This window comes from Trifolium pratense, linkage group LG6 (genome assembly GCF_020283565.1).
Source record: "Trifolium pratense cultivar HEN17-A07 linkage group LG6, ARS_RC_1.1, whole genome shotgun sequence".
Taxonomy (NCBI): domain Eukaryota; kingdom Viridiplantae; phylum Streptophyta; class Magnoliopsida; order Fabales; family Fabaceae; genus Trifolium; species Trifolium pratense.
In genome coordinates this window covers 9,817,585-9,838,533 of record NC_060064.1, presented here as the reverse complement: position 1 = coordinate 9,838,533, position 20,949 = coordinate 9,817,585, and the positions used below count along the sequence as shown (strand labels likewise).

General features: G+C 33.9%; 1 protein-coding gene and 1 long non-coding RNA gene across 2 annotated transcripts; both read left to right on the top strand.

Moving 5' to 3' along the window:
• Window positions 1–705: 705 nt before the first annotated feature.
• LOC123891692 (muscle M-line assembly protein unc-89-like) lies at window positions 706–2,409 on the top strand. Its single transcript, XM_045941598.1, has 2 exons — window positions 706–1,888; window positions 1,976–2,409. Exons 1-2 carry the CDS (start codon window positions 706–708, stop codon window positions 2,407–2,409), a joined length of 1,617 nt encoding a protein of 538 aa, XP_045797554.1.
• Window positions 2,410–9,525: 7,116 nt separating this feature from the next.
• Window positions 9,526–20,058, top strand: LOC123888182. The gene is made up of 9 exons (XR_006802001.1): window positions 9,526–9,691; window positions 11,393–11,862; window positions 12,507–12,598; window positions 12,687–12,821; window positions 15,027–16,051; window positions 16,702–16,863; window positions 17,290–17,600; window positions 18,114–18,257; window positions 19,480–20,058. It is a non-coding gene; the product is annotated as an uncharacterized LOC123888182 (long non-coding RNA).
• Window positions 20,059–20,949: the final 891 nt, after the last annotated feature.

Below are 20,949 nucleotides of genomic sequence, written 5' to 3'. Positions count from 1 at the left end.
GATGCAGATTGGGCTGGATGTGCTGATGACAGAAAAAGCACCTCTGGTGGATGTTTTTATCTAGGAGAAAATCTTATCTCTTGGTTTAGCAAGAAACAAAACTGTGTTTCTCTATCCACTGCAGAGGCTGAGTACATTGCAGCTGGGAGTAGTTGCTCCCAATTATTGTGGATGAAGCAGATGCTTAAGGAATACAATGTTGAACAGGATGCTCTAACATTGTACTGTGACAATTTAAGCGCCATAAATATTTCAAAAAATCCTATTCAGCACAGTAGAACAAAGCATATTGACATTCGTCATCACTTCATCAGGGATTTGGTGGAAGAGAATATTGTGAAATTGGAGCATGTTGCAACTGAAGAACAGGTAGCTGATATTTTTACCAAAGCTTTAGATGCAAATCAGTTTGAAAGGCTTAGGGGCAAATTGGGGATTTGCCTATATGAAGAATTATAGCAGTTAAGCCATTATGTGCGCGCAACCGTTTTTTTCTCTAAATTTCAACTATTGGCGCACATAAATCAAGGAAAGACAAAAATAACTTTCCATAACTTCTCAATTACACGCTATCATCTCTCATATCATCATTATTCCTTTCCAAAACCTTCAACTTCCTCTGAACTCTTTGCTGCGATCTGCAAATACAAACCATCATCGCAAATCATCAAAAACTTCAAAAACCTCAACAATTCCCGTGTGAAAATGTCTCAATCCTCCGGTTCCGCTCAGATCAAAAACAAACTTGTTGATGCTGTGAAAACAAGATCAAAAGCTAAGAAGGAAGGAACAACTGTTGTGGTCGATGCGATGCCTATATCAAGTATTCCTGCAACTACTTCTAAGAAGAAGAAATCTGCAAAATCGTCTAAGAAAGTAAGTGAATCGTCTCCCTCAATCTCTATTAAGTCTGATTCTATTAAGCCTAAGAAGAAGAAACCCCAATCTCCTGTAAAAAGGGGTTTAAGCATGTCTGATCTGTACTTAAATAAGGATCTTTCTGAAACTGCGAATGTGGAATCACATGATGTTGCCTCCGGCAAAAATGCGAATGTTGAATCGTCTGTTAAGTCTGTGTCTGAAAAGGTGAATCAAGAAAACCCTTCTGTAGAGGAAAACCCTAGTTCTGTTGAAACCCTAGGAAAAACCCAAAATATTGCTGAGAATGTTGGTGTGAGCAATAATCCGAGTGTTCCTGAGAATGTGACAGTTCCCCTGAATGTCATAACTGATGCTTCTGAAAAATCTCAAGAAAAGGCTGTTGTAACCAATGCTCCAACCGGTGTTGAACCACCCTCTATACCAACTGATGCTGAGCAGGATGTTGAAGCATCCAAAGGAGGATCTAGCCCACATGCTAACACTGCCACTGGATCGTTGGGCAGTGGATCTAATACTGAAGCTTCCACTGAAGAGGAAGTAAACAAAGAAAGTACCCCTGAAGATGTGGCTGATTCTGAGCCAGAAAATGAAGCTGGTGAAGATTCTGAGAAAACCACCAATGAAGAGCAGGACATAGTAGATGTTGATGAAGTCTCCTCTGAAGAAGATCTGCAACCTCCACCTACTCAGAAAGGAATTGGGAGAAGACTGAGAAGCAGGACCACTACACCTGCACCTGCTGTTACTACTACCCCTGTTGTCACCAAGAAAGCAAAGGACACCACTCTGAAGCCTGTCAAGTATGGTCCTAAGAAAGGATGGAGCAAGCCTATACCTCCTCCTGAAAAGAATAAGGGTGTGCTGAAAAGGAAGAGTGCACCATCAAGTGACTCTGAACTTGAAGCTGAAAAGGATGACTCAAGCATCAAGCCTCCTGCTAAGAAGGCTATGTCTGCTAAGAAGGCCATGCCTCAATTTGTTGCTCCTGACATTGAAGACTTCCCTTGTGACAATGTTTCATTTCATCTTCCATCTTATGCTCAACGATGGGGAATCATTTGCAAAAGAAGATTGGCTCTGGAAAGGGAACTAGGCAAAGATATTCTGGAATGTGAAGAGATTGTAAGTTTGATCAATGATGCTGGATTGATCAAAACTGTGTGGGGCTTAGGCTCCTGCTATGAAAAGCTGGTTAGGGAGTTTGTTGTCAACATTCCTATAGGTTGTGACAATCCCTTGGATAAGGAGTTTCAGAAAGTCTTTGTTCGAGGAAAATGTGTTACTTTCTCCCCAAGTGTGATAAACAGGTTCCTGGGTAACTCTGATGAGCCACACCCTGATATAGATGTGTCTGACAATGTGGTCTGCAGAACCATCACAGCTGATAAAGTGAAAACCTGGCCCAGGAAGAAGAAGGTACCTGCTGTCAAGCTAACTCAAAAGTATGCCATCTTGAATCGCATTGCTTCTGTCAACTGGGTCCCTACTACACATGCATCCGACATTGCAACAAATCTGGGTTGCTGAGGTTGATGTGCCACCAGATGCTGGATCATCTGACTAATCTCTATGCATGAATTAAGGGGGAGTAAGATGAACTTGGTACTCGTTTCTATTTTTGAGGGGGAGCAATATTTCTTTTCTGCTTAGCACACAATGTGCTACTGCATGTTGAAGCATCATCTGTTCCTGAGAATTTATTTTTCTCAAGCTTTGAGGGAATTTATTTTTCCCCAGTGTTTCTTTTATGAGAATCGTATACTCTCTATTGGCAAATTCCTGTGAGGCGAGTTGTGTTCACTATTCCGCTGTTGCATGCCTCTGAAGTTCTAAATTGATACATATTAAATATGCTATTTTTATATGAGGGGTTATTAAAACAAGCATGTTAAATTGATCTACTTTACTTCATGACTGTGTGCCTACGTTGAGTTGAAGAAAGGTAGCTTGTGTATCTCTCTAGAAAGGTTGAAATAATCTTAGGATGTTTTAGCCAAAAATTGCCAAAGGGGGAGATTGTTGGCGTTGTATGGTTGGCCTCATTTTGCTAAAACATGTGATCTTTTCTGATGTGGAACTACATGCTTCCACCATCCAGTATAAGCAAGATGTTCGGTACAATGTTTCAACATTGGATACCACATCCAGTAGGCCGGGCCTGTGTATGTTGAGATCTCGCGCCTAAGTTCTAAATATGGAATCCACAATAAATGGTTGTTTGTGATAAGGAGCGTTGTCACGCTTAATTATTAATGGATCTCGTGATCAAGTGTTGCTTGTTAATCAGATCTTCAAGTTAAGGAAACAAAACATTTGAATTAAAGATTATTTCTTGAAAGGAACCATTAATCATGCTGAGCTATTGAAGCCTAATTGAAGACCTAGCCTGAGCTCGTGAAGGTTATTTAAAGAAGGTTGACTCCATTGTTCAAATCACTGAAACCAGATTTGAGTCTTACAAAGCGTGAGTTTAGGTTTTAGTATTGTGTCTATTGTGTTCTAAGTCTTGTGTTGATTTTCCACTAGACTAGGAACTGTGTGTTTGTGCATTGTAATATCTCTGGAGCTTCTAAGCAAGGAGATAGTGTGTGTATACCATTCCAAAGCTTTTAAGCACGGAAGTGGTGTGTGTGTTTTATGAAGTGTGTCTTCACATATTAAATCTAGTATTGTACGATCACAGTGGCTGTGGTCAAGAGGAGGTGAGCGGAGGTTCTCATACCTAGGTGTGTCTTAGGTAGGATATAGCACGGGTGGTGATTAGGTGAGAAGTCATAAACGGGAGGTTTATTGAGGGCTTCAAACTATTACTATCATAGTGGATTCACTCCTGGATTGGTATCCCCCAGAGTAGGCTTATGCTGAACTGGGTTAACAAATTACTGTGTTAATTTACTTTCAGTTTTGTTTAGTTTATTATTCCTTGTGTATGCGCTGTTGGATGTTGGATCATTGATTCACGCGTTAAAAGTGTACTATAGTGGTGAAGCGTTGAGTACAACATCTTAATACTAGTGTGCCAGAATTTCAAGATGCATATGCACCGGTAACTGCCAACTCTATAATTTGGTACTTGTTGTGGCTTTTAAGTACACATTTGGTCTTTTACATTTATTTTAGATTTTAATTTAGTCTCTTACGTTTAAAAAGTATTAATTTGGTCTCTTACGTTTATTTTATGTTTCAAGTTAGTCATTTTCCGTTAGATTTGTTACTAACACCGTTTAAACAATACACGTGTCAGTGTGTCCAAGTGCCACGTGTCTGTCCACATATGCAAATTGGCTGCCACACGTGACAAAATTGACGGAAATGACTAACTTGAAACATAAAATAAACGTAAGGGACCAAATTGATACTTTTTAAACGTAAGAGACCAAATTGAAACCTAAAATAAACGTAAGGGACCAAATGTGTAGTTAAGTCCCTCAAAAAAAATCAAAGGCACTTTGGTTTGATCGTGATAAGTTCACTGAGACTTGCTTGGACGGATGTGTATATTCTGACATGATTGAGATGAAGTTCCACTCTCCATTGGAGGAATATTTACTACTTTTTCGAATGCGACTTGCTTTTAGCACCTACTGATTCTATATGGTGCGCCTTACGAAATTATCGATATACCTCTGTCCGCTACTTAAGTAGCGGATTATGTAGGAGGGTGTTTTTATTGCAAAAATATCATTTTTATAACATCTGCTACTTAAGTAGCGGACACAATTTATAAACGTTATAAAAATGTCACTTTCACTTGTATTCTTGCTTTGAGCCGATGGTTCGACGAAGTGTTTGCCTGACTCCTTTTATCGAAAGTCTTCCCGACAAATGGCGGTTAGACGATGATTCCCATTGAATGACTTATTATAATTATTTTTAATCCAATTATTACTTTATTTTATAAAATTTTAGGTATCTGTTTAAATACTAGTTTTTAACTCGTGCTGTCGCACGGCCCACTGGATTTTTTTTTTAACAATGGTCCATATAAATTTAAAAAATAGTTAATAATTTTTATTTTCTAGCCCAAAAGCACAACAACCCACCACTAATATATGTGTTTAACAAATACACTTAAGAGAATGGTTATAAATTTCATAGATAGGACATGTAACCGATATCTCATAAATACCATAGTGTTAAAAAAAAAACAGCTATTAGTATCCTCTTTATCAACTTAATTTTCAACAATGTCATCCTCTTCAAACAACTTTAATAACATGACTCATTAACATTTTCAACCGAGCCAAACCCAAAAATACCAATCAAAAGCTATAGCCACACAATCAAAACAGAAATAGTTTTAAAACATAGATGATGATTTTTATTTTTTGTTCCGCTAAGATTTTTTTTCTGCACACATTAGAAAATGAACCAAACAATGCCATGTAGATTTCCATAAGAGTCATTCTGGACTAAATGGGTGAAGAAATAAAAGAGTAAAAGACCAAATAAATTTAGTTATAATTTATAAAGACTAAAATAATTAAAACCCAATCAGAAACTAAAACGAATAAGATAGACTTAAGTTTAAGATTTAAAAACCGATTCAAGATTCACGATAACAATTAATCAATTCGTTTTTTTAGTGTCTTTTTAAAATAGTAACACCAATTTAATAAAGTGTATTTTTGCACCTTATCTTCCTATTATACCCTTATCTTAATTTTCCTATTTTTCTGCATACACTTTTTCTTTCCAATAAATTTAATATATTATGTATAAAAAAACAAAAATTTAATATGTTATTTACAAAAAAAAACAACTTTAATTTTTCAAATATATAGCAATAATTAGTTTTATTGAAAAAAATATGAGTAATTGACAATGGATATAATTGACAAATCATACCCTTATAATATCAAAAAGACAATTAAATAGGAACCCCGACGTTAAAAGACCATTAAAAAAACGAAGGAGTAATATTTAAATAACTTTTTTATTTTTAATAAATTTGGAGAAATATTTTTGCCGGAGGCATTTTGAAAATTAAGTGACATTAACTATAGGTTTAAATTTGTTTTTTTTTTTTTACAAAAAATGGGGAAAAAATTGTATGGTTAAATTTAACAAAAATGCAATGTTAGACATAATACTATTCACACCAGTGTTTTAGGAATACACCACTATATACAAAAGAATTGGCTCAAGCCCAATATTATTACTCACTTCAGTAACCCACAACATTCTCCTCCTATTTTATTTTCTTCATCATTCGGTAATGTGACGCTCTCCAATCTCTCCCTCTCCCTTCGTCGCCGCCGCCAGATTTCCTCTTACAACCACCGCAAGCCAATCCTCCTTTGACCAATTTTTTTTCGTTTTTTTCATCTTCTCAACTGTCTATCTATCTATCGGAACAAAATCACCAAATGAATATTCTTCTTTCTCACCTAACCATCACTGTCAAAAGCTCCATTTTTTAACATATTGGAGCTATTCCGCAGAGTTAATTACCGGATCTGTAATCCTCCTCATAAGTACTCTCTGTTGGACTGCATTATTTCACGATGTAGACACCGTTGTCGATGACCACCGTTTCGGAAGTCATCATCGCCGCCGCGAGGGTTATTTTTTACCTCATTTTTTCATATAAGATCGATGCATCATGAATCTTCCGAGGGTAAGTGTTACACCTTCATTTATATCATGCATCATGGATATCTTGTGATTCCAACAATTTTTCTTGTTAATTTTTCTACTTACCAAATTATCTTTTGATGAAAATTTTTAAATAAATCAAAGGATTTTTATTTTTATTTTTTTTGAAAAATTGCATAAAATCTTTTTTACTTCTAAATTAGTATTTAATTTTGTATATGTTGCACTATAAAACATGAAAATAATTCTGATTTTTCTTCTCTATTATTGTTTTGTTGCAATTTTTCTACTAACCATATACATCTGCAATATTTCTTCTCTGTGACCCTAATATTTGCAGATGTATATGGTTAGTTCTCTATGAATTCTAATCTCATTTATGTCACTTTTTAAATGGTTTACACATGTTATTGTTGTTTCAATGTATAGAATCCGGAGATTTGGTTCTAATTAATCAAAGTTCTAAACAATAAAAAAGAGTATAAATTTGTTCATTGTATGCAATTTGTTGGAATTAGAAAGGCACAAAGTGTGTAGTTTTAAAGTAAAACTGTTTAGGATAATGACCCAAATTTACATCTCCAAAATTTGGTTTTGGTTTTCTAGTTTGAATACCAATATTCTCTCATTATCGAATTCAAAAATGCCATTTTTGTGATATTGATTGGATTGTTGTTTTGTTTCAAAGATTGGATTCGGTTTAAGTCTCAATATCAAAAGCTATAATTTTTATTTGATGTTCAAACACCTTTTTATTGTATAAATATAAAACTAACCACCTTGAGAGAAATACTTATATGGGCACAAGCCCAAATAATTATTTCTTAGGCACACTCACAACATGCAAAAAAAATTAAAGAGAAAAGAAATTAAATAGTATTAATTGATGTGACAAATTTATTTTTCATTTAATTTTTTTGACTTTTGTGTGTGTGCCTAAATTAAGTGCCTAAATGTTTGTGCCCATGGAAGACTTCCTCCCACCTTGAACTCTTGAAGCATATATTGAAGCTTATAGTATTGGTTAAACTAATTTTATATTTTTTATTTCGAACAATGCAGACCCAACTTTCAAGATCAGTATTTAATGTTGATAATAGCTCGAAATCTTTGCTGCTTTTAAGTGGAATAACAATGTGCCTGGTTTATATGAATTAAAGGTAATTTAAGCTTCCTATCCAATTTTAATATTTCATTGAGCAAATGTAGTTTTAGATTTTATACCTGTGATGAGTTTTGAAGTAATATTCTTTTACTCTTAACTCATGATTTAAACAAAAAGATAATAATCAAATATTACGACTTTATTATTAACAATGGAAGAAAACATTATGAATTGAAGTAGTTACCTTTCTTTGGGTAGTAGTGAGCCTTATTTAGAAGAGAGTTAGATTGATTGTACCACAATTTTTATGTAACTGCAATTTCATTCACTAATGACATATTCATGTAATTATGCTTTTATAGAAAAACAACAATCCAAAATAAATACCAAACTTGAATTGATAGAAAAATATTGTTTTACCTTTGTGAATCACAAGCAAGATCCTTGAAAGAAGTATTACATATAATAAAACACAGATCAAAATTAATCACAAAACCTAAGTCTCAAACAAAGTACCATAATAAATTGCACAAAGAAATAGTTCATGGCTTCATGCATGACTAAAATATTGATTGTGGATGAGATCTAATCATTTGAATTTATCATTTTCAGGCTCTAGAAATCATTGCAAAGATGTAACAAAAAAAAATCAATGCAAAGGAAGAGAATGGCAAGAGGAAATGAAGATTGGTCATTGAGTTCTCTGCCTAATGGTGAAGGAAAAAGGGCAAGAGAATTGAGTGAAATTGAAAGGAATGAAGGGCAATTTATATTGTTTAGATTTTGTACAAATAAGACCAAATTGTCCTTCTACTTGCTCTCCAAGTTTTGTATTAACATAATTTATTTATTAATTTTAAGTAATACATTGAATCTGTACAATATATGAGACTGCAAATTCAAAATTCAAAAACCATGTCCCTTTGATTGAGAGGGAAAAAATTAAACATTAGTTAAATCCTACCCAAGATAAAAGGAAAAAATAAACACCAGTTAAACCTGCACCAGTTGGGATTCAATGCATAAAGGACACACAAAAAAAAAAGGCCAAGATACAATATTTGGGCCCCACACTTGATGCTGACGTGGCATGGCTGAATGAAATCTACAGTGCCCAAAAACCGTATTCTTTGTGTCAAGTATATGGATTTTCAACTAAACAATTTAACTTATGTAACCATTAATTTTTATTTTATTTTTGTATTAATTCTCTGGTTCCTTGAAGAAGGGGACTCCGATAATTGAAAATTCGATCGCGAGGTAAATAAAAAATAACTTCCATAAAAAAAAAATTTGAGAGCTACTTTTGCCACCCTATTAGATACTCGCGTGCCCTATTTTTACACATCTGCGACTTAAGTAGCGGATGTGTAAAAATAGGGCGTTTTGGGAAAAAAAGTCATCCGCTACTTAAGTCGCAGACAGTGTTTGAGTAACCAGTAGACCGGCAAAAGTAACTCCCAAAAAAAATTTCATGACTAACTTACTGATGTTTTCTCTCCCCACCCCTCGTGAATCTTTTATACCCCCAATATTCCAATTTTGCCCTTGCAGAAAAATTCGGTTCGCAGAAATCGAATTTTTATTAGTGCAAATTCAGAGTAAAATTTGGTTTTTAGAAGCTGAAATTTTTTTTCAAGGCAAAAAAAAACTTCAGTTTCTGTGAACCGAAGTTTTTTTAAGGGCAAAATTGGAAATTCAGGAGGGATAAAAGATTCACGGGAGGTGGGGAGAGAAAATATCTAACTTACTAACTTGACATTGGGCCGAAATCCTTAGTCCAATCCAATAAATTACAAAAGCCCATGAGATAGATCATAAATACATACATACATTCGTCAAAAAAAAAAAAAAAAAAGAAGCTAATAGATTACGCAATTAAAGTGTACGTTGGTTTGTTTTTTTTTTTTTTTTTGATAAACATACGTTGGTTTGTTTGTTTCATCGTGTGGCTGCTTCTTTGTTCTTCTTCAAGGAAAGTACTGTAACGGTAAGAAACACGAATTGTCGTTTCATCGAAACCTTTTATGAATCAATGTTGGGTCCTTCAATCATCTGCAACATCAAAGTTTTGATCAGAAACCGAAAGATACACCTTTTGCAACGGTAATTTTTTTTCTTTCTTTTCATTCCACATATTTTCTCATTCTTGAATTATCAAGAACATTCAATCTTCTGCATGAAAAAAAACCCTAATTGAGTAAACATGTTGTCTCCAAGACCCTGTTTGGGTACAAATTTCTCATTCTTGATTATTCAATTTCAAGAATTTTCAATCTTCTGCATGAAAAAAAAAAGTGAACTTTCAATTTTCTAAATGAAAATTTAACAGGGAATACAAAACCCTATAAGATTGTGACCGTTGGAATTGATGGATATACTTTGTTTTTTAAATCTGACCGTTGCCATTCTCATTTATGTTCCATTTTCTCATTATTGATTATTCAAGAATATTCAATCTTCTGCTTGAGAAAAAAGGGTAGAACCTTATCCATTTTTTCTCATTCTTGAATACTCAAGAACATTCAATCTTCTGCAAGAGAAAAAGAAAACCAATATGGTTTATAATCAATATTTATCGGGAAGGATGGTGGGATGCCAATTTTCTCATTTTTGATTATTCAAGATTTTCAATCTTCTGCTGGAAATACAGTGAACTTTCAATTTACTAAATCAAATTTAACAGGGAATACAAAACCCTAATCACTTTGAGATGGAATCTTTTTTCATTAATTGAAAAAGGGGTGAAAAAGGGAGAGATGGATATACTTTGAACTCTATTCATAATGCAAAAGTTGGATGATGGCCTTCAATGCAATATTCATACGAAATTGTAATCATATGATTTAAGGGATGGTATCTATTGTCCTTTTATGACCCTAATTGTGAAACTGTTGTTTAGATGAAATATTTTTTCATTATCTATGAAGGGTGGTGTGGTATACATGAGCCAACTATGGCCCAAAAATGTTGGATGATTCCTTAATGTGAAAGCTAGTTGTTGCCTAAAATGCAATTTTAATATGAAATTTTATTCATAATTTAAGGCTTGGATGATATGTATTGTTGTTGACCCTAGTCCCTAAATGCAATTTGCAACAACAATATGAACTGATTTTGCAAATGCAATGCGACTTGTGTTGGATTATCCTACTGGTAACGGTTTCAAAGGAATGGGGAAGGAACTGTAAATGTGTTCAGTACTCAGTGCTAACTTTTCCAATTGGGGATGGACATTGGAATTACCCTATTTGTTATTGTTGGATGGTCTTAGCTGTATTTGGGCAGTATCAAATTCTCAGTGAGATCACAAGGGAGGTTATTTCCAGAAAGCATTATATGGTGGACAATGTATCTGTCATATGTTTTTGACTGCAAACTTATTATGAAAGCCTAATCTGATAAAATGATTGTGTATGATTGGATAAAATTTGGTGGATGCTGGTGTAACAATCAGATACCCTGAGATTTGTGTTGATAATTGTAAATGCAAGTCTTGGATTTAGTAATTGAATACATGTGAACTTTTATAAGGTGGTGCAACATATATATTTGTTATGATGACCTTTCTTTCGGACAATCTTTAATATGACTGTATGACATTTTCTTGCAATTTTACTGTGACTTACGGCTATGCTAGACACTCCTTATTGCATAATTATTGGGAAAATTTACATTCTTTTATTAGCTTAGGTTTCATCTCTCAAATTAATGATAGAGGTGTATGCTAATTTTTTAAAATCACAATGTTTAAATTGTCTGCATAGATTGGAGATGAGAATGTGATTGTACTGTCTTTTATTGTAGCTCGATTTTCTCTTTGATTATTCATGGACACAAGGATAGATTCGAAGTTCACAAAGACCATATTGTTTAAGTAGATTCTTATATATATAGAAGCTTTCTTCAGCAGTAGTGCACTACTGTAATATAGAGAAGCTATACTTCCAAGGGTTTTTTGAAGTTGACCTGTTCAACCACAGTGTTGTCCATATTGTTGAATGTATGCTCTAAAGTAAGTTCAAACTTTCTTGAATAATGCTTGTAAAGATTGTTCTTGTTGAGCCAGCATTGTGGGGCTATATAGTTATGGAGACTATGCCATCAGATGAGTCTTGAGAGAAAATGATACTAGCAGCATTCATGGCAGCATTGTGGGGCTATATAGTTATTGTGCTCTATTGTTGTATCCATTCAAGACTAGAAGTTAAGGTAGTATTCTGCTCTAGTTTGATTAGAATGGATGTAATGATGTACAGCGACTGGACCAGATATCAGTGAGTAACTTTTCATCTGCCACATTCTTTTCCAGACATTTTTTGTCACTTTTATGTTTAATTTTTTGCCTTAAATATGCAGTTGGACAAACTAAGGCCTGAATTTCAAAGAGAGCTTAATGCATTGATAACTTTCGTTTTGGAGAGAACAAAGCCAAAGCAAGTTGGTATCACCGAATCTTATCTTGATGCACTCAACCATGGTTACACCATTTAACAAACCGCTATTGTTCTATGGTACACCATTTAATACAAAGTGTTGTCAAATTGCGGCTATAGCATTGTAACGTAGCATAATTTGAACACACCAATATTTTTCACAATCCACAATTGACAACAACAATTTCTTTGAAGTAGATATTTAGTACGCAATTGAAGGAAGTTCATTCTCCTTGATTGATATTTTAAATCACACTCTACTTCAATGCCCTTTTAGTGTCACCAACTATTCTTTTTCTGTCTCTTGGAGTTATACCTATAAGAATGTCATTCATTTGAAGTTATTAATAAATGAAGAAACAAATTATCATGCAAAGTGTTTTTCTAAAATATAGTTTGCTAGAGTATGTGAATGAAAAATATGATAAGTCAACAATCTTGACTTTAGTTTACTCAATATTGGTTTTCTTGTTAATGGCTTGCAGAGTGTTGAAGAAGCAGAGTGTTGTGTAGGGCTTATGATTCGGCTACTGAAGTTTATATGGCTTCTTTTGACCGTTCCAAGCCACCTGGGGAAGTGAGTAATCTATCTGGAATTCTGGATGAAGTAAATTTTGATTGTGTAATTCTTTTTCTTTCCTGAATTTTTACTGCAATGGTTGTAGGTTGCTTTGAGGGAAGCTCATGAACAAGCAGTTCAAAAGGCAATGGCTGCTTTTAATGCTAGTGCCGTAGGAGTTGGTACAACTAGGAAGATATATGACGGCCTACTTCAGAAATTCCTCAAAAAGGCTTTTGAGGTATTTAATATTTAATATTATGAGTGTGATTAAGATGAAACTTCATGTCATAAAAGTTATAAGCATGTTATTGTTTGCACACAAACACACACATATGTTGGCTAAGTGTATTTTTTTATTTTTGTTTAGACTATAGGGTTTTGGTTTCGGGGTTGGTTTGTGGTGTCTCTGTAATCATATTCGGGGTTATTTTGAAGCATGTTATTGTTTGCACGCACACACACACACACATATTTTATCTGCATTCTGTGATGTCATTTGCTTATACTGATTGAATATTGACCATTTTCAGTCAGCAGCAGAGCAAAAAACTAAGTCTGTATGGATAATGAATTTTAACGAGCCAATATTATTATGAATTGTTGGAATCAATAATTGATGAGAATGAAAACCCTGAATCTGTGTACTCTACACCTTTGAACCAAAGGCTTGCGAAACCAGTTTGTTGGAACAACAATGATGAACCCCATAGCTTGTACAATAAGAAAACTAAATGAAGGATTGAAATTAAGAGAGAAAAGAGTATTAAAATTAAATACTCTAGCTAATTGCTAAACACCCACATAACAAACACTAATTAGTAGTTGAATTACTCAACAACATTTTCCATTTCTGCTCATTTATTTCTTTTCCATTTTTTGATTCACTTTCCTATATTTGAGAAGAACAGTTACGGCAGTGGTCAGAGAAGATTCAGGTTGCAGAGAGGTCTAAAAACGTAAAAGGATAAAATTGCGAACAAGCTCACAACATCCAAATTAATGGCATACGACGGCAAATTGCCTATTACAAATAATATGATAAAATTAAAGTGTTTTTAGCTATTTTAATCACTAGTGTACTTGTTAAAATTTGTTATAAAATATTATTAAAATATGTGTGAAACTATTGTTAAAATAATTTTCATGTATAAGTGGTCGACACTTGTTAAAAAAATAATAATTTATTATTTAAAGATGTTTAGCATTTCATTCATAATAATACCTTGTTTGGATAGAATTGTTTAAAATACCAAATATTTTTTAGTGGTAACTATTTAAACCTGAAATTGGGGATTTGAAATTCCACGCTCTTAGAAGGAAATCTTTTAATCCCCTATCAAACTCCCATCTCATGATAGACAGACACTCCAGTTTCAACCCGACAGACACTCCACCACCACCACTGCTGATAACAAGTGACAGAAAATGTGCCCTGCCAGTGGCTGTGCTGGGTGAGAGATTGATATCCCATTGCTTCTGTAGCCATTCCATAATGGCCTCAATCAACTATGTTGTTGTGCACTTTTTCCTCAGACCCAAATTTTATTGTCTGAGTCCCAACTCAGTGACTCTGTCAAGTCTGCTTGGATCAGATCTGATAATTTGTGCCACTAAGATCAGTGGAGTGGATTTCTGAGTTGTAACTGTTCTCGGATCACTCAGAGATTGGGGTATTTATCCAACTTCTCGAATAATTATCCAAACAAGGTATTTCGTAAATGGCAACAATCTAATTGAAATGCATCAATTCAATTTTTTGGTATTTTAAATTCTTTGAAATGGCTAACCCAAACACCATACGAGGTTTTTCACATAATTGTTACATAAATATCAAGATATTTGATCCTCTAGTCTTGTTGAGAGAATCACTCAAGCACATCTTATGTGAAATAAATAGTTTGTGGCATATTGAAGTGATTATTATGAAAGGATTTAAACGGAGGCTTTTGTTTGTCTGTATTTGAAAAAGCACATGGTTTGGTGTTTTGTAACTTTAAGGATGGTATGGTTCTACATTTCAAATGAAACATGCCATAGGAGGTGAATTAATTTATGTCACCATTCATCATTAGTCTGTCTATTTGGAGGATATGAAGTGAATGACAATATTTTTTCATCATTTCTACGAGTGTAACATATATGACCAGGTTTGTTTAGATTGACCTTTTAATTATTATTATTCCTGGCAAACCTAATGCAGTGCTTTAAAAAATGTATTGATTCGAAAGATGAATTTTTGGCTAACAAACCTATTTTGGCTCTTGTACTTACACCCTGTGATAGTATATGGGAGAATTCCTAATGATAATCGGTGTGGTGTTTATTGTGTTTATGTTTGTATGTATATAACCAGACGACGTTATTTTATATTTGTCCCTTTTTTTTAGAGAGTGAGGTAATGCAGCAAATGTTATGTTTGTTAATATATTAAATTGACCAACAGGATTACAAAAGGAATGCATTCACGGAGGCAGATGTAAATTGGAAATCTCAATTTTACCTGTTGTATTTTAATGTCTTCTTTTTGGCTTCTATTTTTCAAAGACAAACCTCCCCTGTTTATTGAAGTTCCCCCTTCTGCACATATTTTTCTTAATAGTATGCCAGTTCATTGATCTGTATTATTTCTCAATGACCTTCGAGGAAAATGCATATTGAACTCTATTCATAATGCAAAAGTTGGATGATGGCCTTCGATGCAATTTTCATACTATATTGTAATCATATGATTTAAGGGATGGTAATGGTATCTATTTTCCTTTTATGACCCTAATTGTGAAACTGTCAGCTGAGATGAAATATTTTTTCATTATCTATGAACGGTGGCGTGGTATACATGAGCCCTCCATGACCCAAAAACGTTGGATGATGCCTTAATGCGAAAGCTAGTTGTTGCCCAATTTGCAACAACAATATACAGTGAGTGATTTTGCAAATGCAAAATGCAATGTGACTTGTGTTGGATTAGCCTACTGGGTAACAGTTTCAAAGGAATTCTCTAAGGAAGAAACGAATCAACTGAAGCGAGATAACAAAGAAACGGACTCAACTGAACTATTTCTTATATATGGCTTTATGGCTTTATGCTGACCACCTATATAAGGATGCTTGCATCATTGCATCGTGTGATCGATGAAGGAAACCACAACGAGGTTGTATCGGTCCATATTTTTACTGTAGACCTTTTATGAAAATCTGATAAAATTTGATGGGTGTTGGTATAAGAATCAAATAGCACTAGATTTGTGTTGATAATTATAAAATGCAAGTCTTTGATTTAGTAATTGAATATATGTGATCTCTTATAGGCTGGGTACAAAATTGTTGTTCATGAATTGAATCACTTGATCCTATAGTGGGTACACCCTCTTGATTTTGCAGCAGACAAACTTGCTGCGATGACCGATGACAATTCTTTCGGAATGTAGCAGGTGTTTCTTGCATAAGTACTGTGACTTTTGTGGCCAGGTTTGACACTCGTTCTAAATGTGGCATTTTATATATTATTAAATATCGGTGCAATTCAGTCTCTTATGAGCTTTGGCTTATGGTAGATATATCAGGTGTTTTTTTTGGGATCTTGCTTTTATTTGCCTGATGTTACTTTGCTAAATTTTGGCACATCATATGAAATTTCTTAGAATTGTTTTGTAATTATTGCATAATTACCGCGAAAATTCAAATTCTTTTATTAGCTTGGGTTTTGGTTATATCACATATGTGCCTTTTATTTTGGTCTGATTCCATGTCTCATTTACGATAGTGATGTATGCTAATTCTTTTAAATTATTATGTCAAAATTTTCTAAATAGCTTGAACCGGAGAATCTATGTTTTCAAGCTCACGAGATCTCTTCATTTTAAAAAGTAGTCCTCATTCCAAGTAAAAAATTTCTGCAAATTCGTATGCTATCTATTCAATTTGTTACTTGTAGTTTACTTCAGCTTGATGAGATGGAACTCTCAAAGATTTTTTATTGTAGTTGTTTGTCTTGGCTTTATGAGTTCAAACATGGTTGAATTGTTTGGCATACTTGAAGTTCTGGGTTTCTCATACTAGAAGTACTAAATTTATTTTCTTTGTCTGGACTTGAATTATTTGCTGAGGAGGAAAATTAGACACTGAGGATTGGCATACAAGTGGACATTGGCATACATAGGATTGGTGTTCGTGGCAGAATGTCATCCTTTCTTTATAGTTGAATACGCACTCTGTCCCAAGACCCTACTCAGCACCGATGTTTTGAAACTGAAAGATACTATTTGTTTTGGTTTGATACGGTAATTTTTGAATTTTCATTCCAACTTATTTGCATTGATTCATGTTGCGATACACATTTTCTCTTTCATGACTATTCGAAAACATTCAATCTTCTGCTTGAGAAAAACAACAACCTTAATTGAGCAAACATGTTATGTCCCAACTCCCAAGACTGTTTGTAGCACCAATATTTTGAAAGATAGTTTTTTTTTCCCTTTGCTATAAAGATGGAGTTTCGTATTGATTTATATCAAAATAACTTTTATTTTAATCTATAACAAATAGACTTGAGTGTCTTGATGACCCAAAGTTTTTGGATGATGCCTGATGTGAAATCTAGTTGTTGCATTAAAGACTTAAAAGGAATGAATGGTTCCTAAATTGTGCTTTGATAACCTTAGTCCCTAAATGTTATTTTGCAACTAAAAGATGAAGTAATTTTGCAGATGCAAAGTGGAGTGTGCTTGTGTTGGATTAGCTTACTTGTTATGTTTCTGGTAGGTACTTTATATGTCCTTGTAGGCCAAATTGGTATTTGGAGAAGATCCTGAAAGGCACTATTAGCAAAGTTATAAAAGTAGAATGAGATGAGACCTAGTGAAGAAAAGGAAGGATAAATCTAACCTCCTATCTTGTAACAAATTAGCTCGTTTCCTTTCCCTTGATCGGCATAATGAGGTTTGTGAGTGACTTGATTCTCTATTTGAAAGGACGAAGTTCAATTATCATGGTCAACAGGGGAATTCATGTGTAGAAGGTTTGTCTTAGTGGTGAACATGATTGAGATTACATGCTTTGGTTTTGTGTATCAAATATTTTTTTGTTGCTGTATGACGAGACTAGTTTATAATATGCTTTGAATGCTACTTGTTTGTTAATTGACTAATTTACATGATAATTAGACATATGGCAAGTGGTACTTATTGGCATCATTGGCATGTAAGGTTGATTTTGGATTTTGGAAGGGGGTTGTAAGGATTAGCACCTCATACTTTAATTGCTTTATGCTCTGATAAGACTAAATATGAATCATTTCAAGAATGACAAGTGTTGTAGATCATCATAGTAGTATATGGATAGCTGGTTAACAAAACCTTTTGATTTTGAGTCCTTAATAGTATACAAATTTTTTTTGAATAATTATGTAGAAATCATATTTGCATGCTTTGATTTTGAGTCCTTGAGATAGATTATATAGCCCACTCATCTTCTCTCTTTCTATGTTACGTGGCTTAGAGTTTACGCAATACTTGTTTCATTGTTCTGTCAGGTTCTTTTTCTTCAAGAAAAGAATGAAACACGCATTGTCGTTTCTTGATCGAACTTTTACGAATCAACGTTGGATCCTTCAATCATCTGCAACATCTAAGTTTTGATCAAGAAAATGAAACATATTCCTTTTACGTTTGCTACGGTAATTTTTTAATTTTCATTCCACATATTTTCTCATTCTTGAATATTCAAGAACATTCTGCTTGAGAAAAATAAACCTTAATTGAGTAAACATGTGCTAGTAATTTTGGGATTTTCATTCTAAATATTGTGTACGGTTGATACATGTTGTGATACTGATTTTTTTATTCTTGATAATTCATGTTAGAAAAAAAAACTTAATTGAGTAAACATGTTGTCTCCCAAAACCCTATTTGGTGCACAAATATTTTGAAAGACAATATTTTGATAGTTACGAGTTTTGCACATTTTTGGAATTTTCATTCTAACATATTTGTCCCGTATTGTTTATAATCAATATTTATTAGGAACGATGATGGGATGCCAATTCTCTCATTCTTGATCATTCAATTTCAAGTTTTTTCAATCTTCTGCTTGAAATAAATTGAACTTTCAATTTTCTAAATCAAAATTTAACAGGGAATACAAAACCCTGATCACTTTGAGATGGAATCTTTTTTCATTAATTGAAAAGGGGTGGAGTATATGGCCCTAGTAACCCCCCAAATCTGTCGTCGGAATCGATGGATATACTTTGTTTTTTAAATTTTCTAAGGGATGGATGTCTCAATGGCCTTCGAGTAAAATGCATTTTGAACTCTTTATTCATAATGCAAAAGTTGGATGATGGCCCTCAATGCAATTTTCATATGAAATTGTAATCATATGATTTAAGGGGTGGTATCTATTGTCCTTTTATGACCCTAATTGTGAAACTGTCGCCGAGTTGAAATACTTTTTTCATTATCTATGAAGGGTGGTGTGGTATACTGGAGCCCACTATGGCCCAAAAAAGTTGGATGATGCCTTAATGCCAAAACTAGTTTTTGCCCAAAATGCAATTTTAATATGAAATTTTATTCATAATTAAAGGTTTGGATGGTATCTATTGTGCTTTGATGACCGTAGTCCCTAAATGCAACTTTGCAACAACAATATGAAGTGATTTTGCAAATGCAAAATGCAGTGTGACTTGAGTGTCTTGTTGACCCAAAGTTTTTGGATGACGCCTGATGTGAAATCTAGTTGTTGCCTTAAAGACAAAAAGGAATGAATGGTATCTATTGTGCTTTGATAACCTTATTCCCTAAATGTAATCTTGCAACTAAAAGATGAAGTAATTTTGCAAATGCAAAGTGCAGTGTGCTTGTGTTGGATTAACTTACTTATTATGTTTCTGGTAGGTACTTTATATGTCCTTGTAGGCCCAATTGGTATTTGGAGAAGATCCTGAAAGGCAAAGTAGAATGAGATGAGACATAGTGAAGAAAGGAAAGGATAACTCTAACCTCCTATCTTCTAACAACTTAGCTTGTTTCCTTTCCCTTAATCTGCATAATCAGGTTTGTGTTTGCAGCTTTTAGAAGGGGGTTATAAGAATTAACACCTCATACTTTAATTGCTTTATGCTCTGATAATACTAGAAACGAATCATTCCAAGAATGACAAGTTGTTTAGATCATTATAAAAGTATATGGATAGTTAGTTAACAAAATCAGAGGTGATGATGCAAGATGGCTTAGAATTTCAAGACCTAAACCTTCAGATTTTGTGTCCTTTAGTATACAAACATTTTCTGCATAATTATGTAGAAATCATATTTAAATGAGTGTTAGCAATCTTGGTATCCAACAGATCAATTGGAGATGAAATAAGGTCGTAGTGGTACATACTTTACCTTAAAATAAACTGATAATACTAACTAAAACTAGTATATGCGTATTTGAGGCTTCATTAAAAAAGGAATGAATGGTATCTATTGTGCTTTGATGACCCCAAAATTCAATTTTGCAACTAAAATATGAAATGATTTTGCAAATGCAAAGTGGAGTGTGCTTGTGTTTGATTAGCTTACTGATAAGGTTTCCAGTAGTTACCTTTTGTATGTCCTTGTAGTCCCAATGGTCCAAGGTCCACTTAGAGTCATTCGAAGAGGAAAATTTGAGAAGCGGGTGAGTTAGTTACGAGGAGAGGGAGTTGAATTTGTTATATAGGTCGGATAATAGAATTATGGGGTATATTTGAAAACTTGGTGCTAACTTTTCCAATTGGGGATGGACATGAGGAATTACCCTATTTGTTATATATTGTTGGAGGGTCATGGGCAGCATCAAATTCTCAGTGGGATCACAAAGGGAGGTTATTTCCAGAAAGCATTATATGGTGGACAATGTATAAGTCATTTCAAAAATTACAAGTGGTTTAGATAGTTGGGTTATGCTCTTGGACCAATTAGGACTTAGAATTTCAAGACCTAAACCCTCCAATTTGATCTCATTTAGTATGCAATATCTTCTGCATAATTATGCAGAAATCATACTTAAATATCAAACTTGTGTGAGTAGGTAGTTGTCTTCAGTTTGTTGTTATAACATATTTAAATACCAAAAAAAAGTTGTACAACAAATCTCATTGGCAACAAGAGGGTTGAGTCTAATGAAATGAGTTAGAGTTTAACAACATAACGAATCAAAATTCAAATATTAACTAAGAGAGATATCAACATTCCACATTCAATATCTGACAGCTCGACTATAATTAGCTACTGAGAAATGAACCTATGGAAACAAAACAAAAAAACTTGAAGAAAAGTTGGGCCTTCTATGAAAAACTTCGTAGAAAAATTGCTAAAGGACCAAACTTTAGTGGAAGTT